Here is a 10,818-nt window from a genome sequence, read left to right as displayed (position 1 = left end):
CCCACAGTGCACCGCTCCAGAAATCGACGCTAGCCTCGGACCATGGACGCACACCACCGAATTAATGTGCCTAGTGTGGACGCGTACAATCGACTCTATAGTATCTGTTTTATAAAATCAGTTTAAGCTAATTCGAATTTATCCTGTAGTGTAGACATAGCCTTTGAGCATAGAATTATCTGTTAGTTTAAGGATTTTAAGAAGCAATTAAACTGGATAATGTAACACAAGCAGGGCCAATGTGACAGAGATAACCATAAGCCATCACCACAGGAATCTACAGATAGTTTTTATTCTACAGCTACTAGTTGTAATGATTCAGTGGTATGAGGGAGACTGGACATGTGCCAAGCAATCTACCAGTGAGAATGTTTGACACAACTGTCACTGTTCTTCAAAAGTTTAACAACTTAAATATAGCTTGGGTTTTAGGGCTTGGAAGACCCCCATGGCACTGATGCTTCATCTTCACTGAGCAAAGAGAGTACTGACGAGAGAGCAAGACAAGCAACTTTTAAAGAACAGTCAAACTGGGCCTCAGACTGAGCTCTATCCCACCACTGCACATACCACATATCGTACTAACACAACCCTTTAAACCAATAACTCAATTGGTTTAGAGTGAGATTCACCAGTGTTTTGGCCACTTTGCACTGCTGTGCTATTACAAAGCAGCTGTAGATTCAGCTTAACTGGCTGCTGTGCTCTGGCTCCTTTTGTGTGGCACTGAATCTGCCCTTAAAAGTGTGTGTGTATATATATATTTTCATTCAAATAATCAGAAATAATGCATTCCCCTTGAATTTCTTGTTGAGTGACCAAAAAAACCCACACAGGAGAGTCCCAGACAAAAAGCCCACTCAGACAGAGTTAATGTTGAGAGTATGCATAGCAGTTTAGTGTCAAAGCCATGATAGTTGATGTAATTATCCTAAAATCAAGTATTGCAAATGCAGAAAACTCAAGAGTCAAGGCCACACTTCAACATATATGGGTTTCTTTTAAGTGTAACCTTAACTCTGAGGACCTGAAGTTGGCGATGCTTGGCCTCAGCATAACATCTCTAAGATACATCCCTTCCCATCCATTCACACAGTTAAACCCCCATCCAGGCTCCCATCTTGATTACTGCAACCTCTTTCTCTATGGCCTTGACAAATGCAATCTTTCCACACTAATGGCCATTCAGAATGTTGCTACAAACTGTATTTTTCTACCCTGTCGCTTTGACCATATCACCCCTCTCTGCATCTCTCCATGGACTGCCTTTTCTGTACCGCACCAAACACTTTCAAAGCCCTTCATGGCTTATCCCCACTACCTATTATCGCACATTCAGGGTTTGTATCCACTTGCCAGCGGATTGATGCTGTGGTGATCAATCCACTGGTGAAGACTTGCTAAATCAACCACAGATCGCTCTCCCGTCAACATAGCATAGTGTGGACCCCACGCTAAGCTATGTCGACTTGAGTTACCTTACTAATGTAACTGAACTTATGTAGCTTAGATAGACTTTCCTCTATAGTGCAGACTTGCCCATAGTGTCTAAAGATCAACTCTTATCTTATAATGGTCCACGATGCCAGCCTCCATTGCCTGCTTGTTAAATTTTTGAAGCAAGCACCTAAAATTTCTCTCTCATGCTGCCTTTCATGCTTAGGAGGAACTTTCTATAAGACAGGATGGATAAAAATGTGTGTATGTGTAATATGTAAATAAGATTTTTAAAATTAAAACAGGTTTGTTTTTTTTAAATCAGCTTATTTAAAATTACATTTGAAATTATAAAAATATGTTTTAAGGTCTAAGTTTATTATAACCTATTGAAATCATTTAATTAAACTAAACAAATATTATGAGGCAGTACATCTTTTCTGCCAAAGTCTTAAAAGAAAGTTAAACCACTGGACTGGTGGAAGACATGGACTAAACTGTAACCAAGAGTTAGTTGAAACGTTAAACCAGTTTTTGACAAAAGTAGACTCTTTTGCAGATGCAAAATTATATATTTTCTTCATTTTCATTTATTCAACTAGTTCTGTTCAATTACTAGTGCATTCAAAGTTAAGAAACCAACTGGGAGTTCAAAATGTAGGAATACGTGTCTTCCTCTTCCAATCTGTACATAAAAACTAAGTGTGCAAGAATGAGGTCCACTAGTTCTAAAATTCTGAAGGAAAATGGTGACCAGAAACAATCATTCAATTCACATGTTGTTTAATAAATTAGTTAGTTTTAAATGCAAAAAATCATGTTTTGATAAATTTTTTCTTATGCATCCTGCACATTTCAGGTAGTTTTATTTAACTAAAATAAATTTTAAAATACTGTTTTATGCAATTTTAGTTAATTTTTCAAAAGAAACTTGACACAAATCATAAGTAAAACATTCATCTACTGAGTAAAAATTAAAATTCTGAATAGATATAAACTATGACTTAAATAAATGTGTATTAATATGGCATATCCTCCTGGTTAACAAAAAGAAACATCAAATTTAGTTTCAAGGCTATATTTAGTTCCAAGTCAACATGTTTTAAAGATTACCAACCAATGAGAATTAATCTTTCTTTAGGAAAAAACTAAAAGTACAGATGCAAAACAAGACTAAAAAAACCATTTAAATCTGTTTGTTGATTTAAATCGCAATTAAAGCTGGTAATTTAAGTCACTGATTTAAATCAATCCACCCTCCCTAACATACACAAAGCCATTTCATTTTTCTCCTTCAAATCCTTCCTTAAAACTCTTTGCCACAATGCCTACAAAAGCCTTGACAACGGGTAGGTTGCTGGTGTGCTGAAACTGCTGCCTGTCATGCTGACCAACAGCATCTCATCATTTCTTTGTATTCCCATGACTATCTGGATCCATCTGTTGTCTTATGGTTGGACTGTAAGCTTCTTGGGACAGGGAGGGTTAATGGACAAATTACTAAAATATGCAGTAAACACTCTTCAAAGTCTTGCAGATAAGGTAGTTGCAAATATTTTTATTTTTTACCACTCTTCTATTTCTTGCAATTTGTGATGTCCTGCTTCTTCTCGACGCTGCAACTGCAAGATAAAGCAGTATCTTCAGTAAGACTTAAAACAGCATTGCTAAAAACTTGCACATTCAACAATTTTTACTTTGCCTCATCATTCCATGGCATCTCAAGACAACAGTAAAACTAAATGGTAAATCCAACCTGCAGAATTAATTGTTCTAGTTAGATTAAAAAACAATGACAAGAACTGGCTTTCAGATCAGGACTATTAAAAAAAAATCACACGTCACTTGTCAGCGGTGGGAAGGAAGCTCTCTGTGGAAAAGAGCAACCTCAGCCATCAGTTTCTGCAGAACTGAAGCTCTCCTTTAAAGAGCTAAATTTCTAGCCTTTACGCAGAGCCCATGCATTTGCAGAGATAACCTTTCAAACGTAAATTAATACAGTGCTGTCTTCCAGAGTCTGAGGACAACTCTAGTGCTGTTGCTGTTCACGAAAGCTATGAGCAACATAGTAAAATGAACAAGACACTTGAGTTTCACCTCTGGGTTGGCAATTGTGAAACTCTTTCACTTGACCAACTTCTGCTGGTGAGAGACAAGATGACACGGGTCTCTTTCTCAGGTCTGGTGTAAACTCATCTCTCTCATGAACAGTAGCTGCTCAAGTGAGAGATATTATTTCACCCACCCTGTGTATCTAATATTCTGAGACCAACATAGCTACAACAACACTGCATACAACAATCTAAAGAATGTCAGTTTTACACAAATACACCCAGTCCCACAACACAGCAATGGGGACTGGCAAGGAAAGTGGGGAAAGAGTGGAGTTTTCACTTTGAGCTGCCAGAACGAGGAAGGAGTTTCAAATTTACCAGACACCTACCATCTAGAGAATGACTTCTCAACAGGAAACTGACTATGGACCTCTCTTGCTAACTTCCTCCCCAGCCCAACCATCTTTCATACTGGTACATTTTCAGAGTCTTGTCTGGACATTTAAATTTTAAAAATGGCAAAAAGAAACACCAACCTCTTGTTCTTCAGCTTGTATTTCAAGAATAGAATTTTTAATGAGATAAAATCAATATAGCAAATAAAATCATACATTAGCAGTAATTTAGCAGATCTTTAAGCACTCTAATGATGTTAGGACAAATTCAGCTCTGGTGTATCCCCAATTCCACTCAAGTCAATTAATTTCTATCCACTCATGGCAATACTGAATTAGATCTTGTAACCTGCATCAATCCTTGCAATATGTATGTGATAAACTAGTTTTCTGTACTACCTACTAAGATCCTACTCTCCCAAGAGTAGATATTTACATGCACAGAAGCTAACACATACAAAGTTTGATTCATGAGTGGAAGTCTGACCTTATTAACAATTGGTATATCCTGATGACAATTTGTGAAGCAACAGTGACAAAATATATGGAACGCTCACAGCCAAAGCAGTCAACATCAGACCAAAGATATGACGACTATAACAAAATCTACTTTCATAGCTTTGGACAAATTGCAAAAAAATCTTCCCTATAGTATTTGAGCACCTGCCAGGTAACATCAATTGCAAGTGTTTAAGGTTTATTTGTCTAATCCACATAAAAATGTAGTGTTAACAACTTGCCAACCCTATTTACGGATAAAGGGCTGGGTTAGGATGGCGTTGAGCCCATGTACAGGTATACTGATAGAGAAGCGTAGCAGGGGTGATTAGCCCAAAACCAAGCATTACAGACCCAGGGAATTCAGAGGCAATACCACACTGAAAAGAAAGTAAGTCTGTTACGCACAAGCTTAACTTTATGGGAGTTTACTGTATTTATGCTGCTTGTTGCATTTATTTTTCCTGTCAAAGAACAAAACAAACCCCCCAGCAGAGACGCGCTACACAGAGCCCCTCCTTAGAGCCCCAACGATGGGGCGGGTCTCACCTTCGCGCGGGCTGGGCCCCCCGCTCCCCACAACCAGCGCGGTGGAATAAGCCGATGCCTGGAGGAGCGACCTGGGCCCTGCGGCCAGGCCCGCGCAAAGCCGGGGCAGCATCGGGCGGGCGCAGAACAGGCAGCTACTGGCGGCCACCATGCTACTTTGCGGCTCACGCACGCGCACTTCAGACGGCTCACGGTAGCCGCTTTCGGCCAAACCGATTAGGCGAAGGATGAGATTCCCCGCGCGCGCTCGGTCTGGGGAGGGGGTGGGGCTCTTCGCGTGCGCCCGCCCGTGTGGCAGGAGGAGCTCGCGCCGCTCTTGCTTTAGTGGCTGGGGAACTCGCAGAGCAGCCTGCGCTGAGAGCGTGGCTGCTTCTGTCGTGGAAAATCCATGTGGGTGCTTTGAGAGGGAGAGAGGAGTGATAAATCCCAGCAGCAATAATGAATTTTTAACTCTAACACCTGTAGAGCAGAAACCAAACAAATGGTGACTGGCAGCAAAGGATTATCTTAAAAGCAGGATGAAAAGGAGGTAGAGGAGCAAAGTGGTGCCTTATTCAGTAAGTGGCAAACTGCTGATCTTGCCAGACATCATTAAACATACGTAGCTGCACCCCACCTTTGCCAGTCCGCTCTTATCACGGCTCTTGCAATGTTTGTTTTTCTTGAAACCCCAACTCCTGCATTCATGTGATTGCGGGAGAATCTCTGTTTTTGTGGTTTTGTTTTTTTAAGTAATTTTTTAGGCGTCACAGTTGTGTGAGAAAGCTTGAAAACATAGCCCAAGAGTATTCTAAGACAGTGGCTCTCAAACTTTTGTACTGGTGACCCCTTTCACATAGCAAGCCTCTGAGTGCGACCCCCCCCCCATAAATTAAAAACACTTTTTAATATATTTAACACCATTATAAATGCTAGAGACAAAGTGCAGTTTGGGGTGGAGGTTGACAGCTAGTGACCCCCCCATGTAATAACTTCGTGATCCCCTGAGAAGTCCCAACTCCCAGGGTATGTCTACACTACGAGATTATTCCGATTTGAATAAACCAGTTTTGTAAAACAGATTGTATAAAGTCGAGTGCACGCAGCCACACTAAGCACATTAATTCGGCGGTGTGCATCCATGGTCCGAGGCTAGCATCGATTTCCGGAGCGTTGCACTGTGGGTAGCTATCCCGTAGCTATCCCATAGTTCCCGCAGTCTCCTCCGCCCATTGGAATTCTGGGTTGAGATCCCAATGCTTGATGGTGCAAAAACAGTGTTGCAAGTGATCTCTGGGTAATGTCATGACTCATTCTTCATCCCCGGAAAGCAACTGCAGACAATCATTTCGCGCCTTTTCCCTGGATTGCCCTGCAGACGCATAGGATGGCACCATGGGCCCCTTTTGCCTTTTGTCACTTTCACCGTGTGGTGTACTGGATGCCGCTGACAAGCGGTACTGCAGTGCTACACAGCAGATGTCATTTGCCAATTGCACAGTAGCAGAGATGTTACGCCAGTTGTTTTGTACCGTCTCGCTGTGCATGTTAAATTTGGCGATGAGAATGATGGTTATCAGTCGTTCTGTACCGTCTGCTGTTGTCCATGGGTGCTCCTGGCCTGGCCTGAGCTTGAGGTCAAGCGAGGGTGAAAAAGAAAAATGGGAATGACGCCCTGAGTCAATCCTCCTTATGTTTATCTAAAAAATAGAGTCAGTCCGCCTAGAAATGGGGCTAAGTAACTAAGAGAACAGTGCACAGAGAACAAGAGCAAGCCGCCCATGTCAGATCCGCAGAACTGAATTGAGCTGGCATGCATTCACGGGGGGGGGCCCCTAGCAACACCCACCCGGTGATTTCCCTTCTTCCCAACCTTTCTGGGTTACCGTGGCAGTGTCCCCCATTTGTGGTGATAAGTAATAATGCAGGAAGAAGAAACACTGACTTCATGAGTGAGATAAAATCAGGGGAGGCAGCCTCCAGCGTATGATAGTCAGGCCAGGACTAAACGGTGGAGGGGAAGAGGAGCCGGCAGCATCTGCTGATAATAGTATAGTCCAGGCAGTACAGATCTTTTCTTTAGAATATGAAGGGGGGATGAAGGGGGGGCTGATGGACCTCCGCCAGTTGCTATGATGAGGACAGTTACCAGGCGTCTCTGTCGCATCATACCGGGAGTTACACAAGGAGTCATCCTAATTTTACCAGACCCCTGGGCGACTTACCTGAGCCAGCCAGGAGCACTCACAGTCTGATGATGACAACGGTGCAAGTCATATTGACCGTCTGCCATTGGGGAGGGGAGGGCAGGAGAGGATGCTGCTTTTCATTGCCACAGCACGCGTCTACCACGCAGCATGCAGTAAGACATAGGGTGACATATAAAAAAATCAAGAACAATTTTTTTCCTTTCTCTTTCCCGGGGGGGTGGGGAGGAAGAAGGGGTACATTGAACGAGATATAGCCTGAAACACGCTGGACTATTGTTTGGACCCTCCAGCATTGGGCTCAGCAAAATGCAAATACTTTCGGAGACTGCGGGACTGGTGGGATAGCTGGAGCCGCTCAGTAATCCCCGTCCTCCTCCATGACGTCCATTTGATTCTTTGGCTTCGCGTATGCGTGTCACACAGCATGTCTGTGGCCTCTTCTATCATGCCTGGAGATTTTTTGAAATGCTCTCATTTGGTCCTCTGTAAGGAGCTGTGATAGAACAGATGTTCCCATGAAGTGATCCGATCCAGATCTCCCATACAGCCATCTGGAGCCTTTTTGGATTTGGTCAGACTGCATCGCCACCTGTGCTGATCAGAGCTCCATGCTGGGCAAACAGGAAATGAAATTCAAAAGTTCGCGGGGCTTTTCCTGTTTACCTGGCCAGTGCATCTGAGTTCGGATTGCTGTCCAGAGCTGTCACAATGGTGCACTGTGGGATACCGCCCAGAGGCCAATACCTTCGATTTGCGGCCACACTAACCCTAATCCGATATGGTGATACTGATGTCAGCGCTACTCCTCTCATCGGGGAGGAGTACAGAAACCTGTTTAAAGAGCCCTTTATATCAATATAAAGGGCCTCATTGTGTGTACTGGTGCAGCGTTAAATCGGTTTAACGCTGCTAAAATCAGTTTAAACGCGTAGTGTAGACCAGGCCTCAGTTTGAGAACCCCTGCTCTAAGAGGTTCACAATCCAGATGACAAATAAAAAGTGCCTTCAATGTATTTCCTAAAAAACCCATGTTTTGGGGGGTCTTGAACTAGGAACATCAGTAGATACACAAGGAATAGAAGGCTTGGCTGCCAGCTGCCTACAGGTTATGGCTCTAATTATACTTGTGTTCATCTATACTCCTATAGATAGTCTCACATATGCAAATCATGAGATTGGCTTTTATGAGACTTTTTTAAAACTAAATTTCACATCCTTTCCTTGCCTTTTGGTTTCTGGGTCTTATGTTGGGTCATGTTTTCAAGCTTTTCTCCACAATCATAAAGATTATAAACTTGTGTGTGTGTTGGGGGGGGGGGTTCTCCTGAGTGAAAGGTGGGGTTCTCACATATTTTCATAACTCAGAAATCTGGAGCTTGAGAATACCACTGATTATGAGAGTTAGCAATATTGCAGATATCAAGGAACAGGCACTGTAAAGTGATTGGTTTATTACAACTAGCTAACTGGGGCTCATTTCAAGGCACAGTTTTGTGAGGTCTCTGGTTGTGATGGCAAGACATGAGCTCTGTGACAGCACGCACTACTATTTCTAGCTCACTGAGCTAATCTCAAGGCACAGGTGGTTACTGAAATTATTGGCTTAGTAGCTCAGTTCCTGCAGCTAGTATATTAAAGACTCACTGAGCAAAAGACCTCATAGAAACCATGAGGCACAGAGATCCCCTGCTCCAGGATCTACATATTAATTTGCCAAAAAAATATCATGTAAAAATATCACTAATGAAAGCCTGACACAGGTCATCATAGAATTATAGAGTTTAAGGCCAGAAGGACCACTAGATCATCTAATCTGACTACCTGTATATCACAGGCCACCAACACACCCCAGCATCTGCACACTTAACCCAACAACCAAAATGAGACCAACGTATTACGTCCCAGAGGAGACTAGACCTTTCTGTGCCACAGGCAGACACTAGGAGGGATCAAAGTGCACCAGTCTTCGAGGCCCCCACAATAGCAAGGAAATGATAAGTGGGATTTCTCAGATGATTCCGGCAAATGACCCACACTCACATACTCTGCAGAGTAAGGAGAACCCTTCTCCACAACATCACTGCTAATGTGACCGGGGGAAATTCCTTCCTACCCTACATATGATGATCACTTTGACCCTGAGCATGTAAGCAAGAACCAGCCAGCCAAACCCCTGAGAGAAAGAATACTTGGTACACCTCAGAGTCCTCACTCACCCTGCCCCATGTCCCATGTCCAGCCATGGCCATCTCTAAGCTTTAGAAGGAGATAAAACTCCCAGAATTCTTTGGGGAGAGATCCCTTCCTGACCGCTGCCAGTGACTGGCTGAAACCCTAAAGCATGAGCTTTAGAAACATAAGACATAAACTGGTAGTAAGCCCCAGCTTTCTTCTTAAAACTCCCAACTCTTCGCTGGAACCCAAGAAAGATGTGCACATGACTAGATGCAAGAAGTCTGGAAATTGTAATGGAGAATAGATTATTAATTATGTGAAACACCTCAGAGAGTTGAGTCATTATAACTCTAAGTAGAAAGAGTTGTGCTATCCCTAAAGAAATCAAAAGGTACCAAACCAAAAAATTAACCCTGAATATATTATCTACTGCTAAACAGAAAATTGTAGGCTAAGGATGAAATTCACACCTGTGCAGAAGGTCTGTGCACCAGGTGGGTGTTCAATACCGAATTAAAGTTTCACCCTAAATTAATCAGAGCCACATGGGACAACAAAGAGGAGGATGGCTGGATGTTTTTCAACATGTTTCTATCAAAGAGAGTTCCCAAAAGTGTCAATTTTTTCTGCTGAAAATCTTCAACATGTTTCAGCCATCTCTTATTTCTCATTGTTTGAAAACCCATTCACTCTGCAGGTCTCAAAGTAATCCTGGGGCTGAATCTGTTTGCTTGTTACAGAAGCTGTCAACAACAAATGGAGATTGGTAAGTATTTTCCTTTTATCTTTAATTTCTTTGTTTTATTCTGCTCTAGATTTTTAATGCTTAGATTCAGTTTGTGGTATTTACCTATGAACATCAGATGTGTTTGTCATCTTCATAGCATTTCTGCTAATCTTCCCTGAATGTAGATTCCTCTCTACATTCAGGCTTCCACTTCTGTTTCACCCCCCATCCCGAGGTTAATAATAAACAAATTCCAAAATCTAGACCTCATGGCTAGCACTTTCTTTACATCGTCAGACAAAAAATTATATTACGTTTGAGACTGCATATCAATAATTTAAGGTAAAATACATTACGGGGTGCTGTGTCTATCCCAAAACAAAGCAGATGGACAGTTAATGCACCCAAACAACCTTAACTCTGCCCAGCCACATATTCTTCAGATTTCCCATGTAGTTAAAGCTCATGGAAGTCTTGTGCAGAAACTACATCTGAAGATTTTTGGTTTTTATTTATTTAGGATAAATGGTCATTTCCTTCTTCCTCCATTATTCTTTGTCATTTAGATTTAATTGATTTTTAAAGACACATTAGATTCTTTCCCCTTTTGCCCCTTGCTCTCACAGGTGGTCACTACAGATCAGTTAAGGTTGTTTGAGTGCCCTAGAAGTACATTTCTATGCCTTGTCATGTTTGAATTTATTTTAAGTTTAGCCTTAACTGTGAATTCTCTGAATTGAATATACTTGGTTTTAGTATAATTACAATGTCCCCATAATGTAGTTTACCCTAAA

At 42.1% G+C, this 10,818-nt stretch overlaps 1 protein-coding gene across 2 annotated transcripts in view; it reads right to left on the bottom strand.

Annotated features, from left to right (window-relative positions):
- The window catches only part of MRPS35 (mitochondrial ribosomal protein S35), a 55,013-nt gene extending 49,907 nt beyond the window's left edge, over positions 1 to 5,106 (bottom strand). Inside the window, exons 1-2 of one of the 2 annotated variants that reach the window (XM_032783982.2) lie at positions 4,934 to 5,106; positions 3,007 to 3,059 (exon numbers count right to left, since the gene is read on the bottom strand). In XM_032783982.2, the coding sequence (XP_032639873.1) occupies positions 3,007 to 3,059; positions 4,934 to 5,084 (204 nt within the window). In that variant the 5' untranslated portion in view covers positions 5,085 to 5,106. The other variant, XM_032783983.2, reaches the window with a different exon arrangement.
- Positions 5,107 to 10,818: the final 5,712 nt, after the last annotated feature.

Source organism: Chelonoidis abingdonii, chromosome 1 (assembly GCF_003597395.2).
Source record: "Chelonoidis abingdonii isolate Lonesome George chromosome 1, CheloAbing_2.0, whole genome shotgun sequence".
NCBI lineage: Eukaryota > Metazoa > Chordata > Testudines > Testudinidae > Chelonoidis > Chelonoidis abingdonii.
This window is presented reverse-complemented; position numbering and strand designations above follow the sequence as displayed.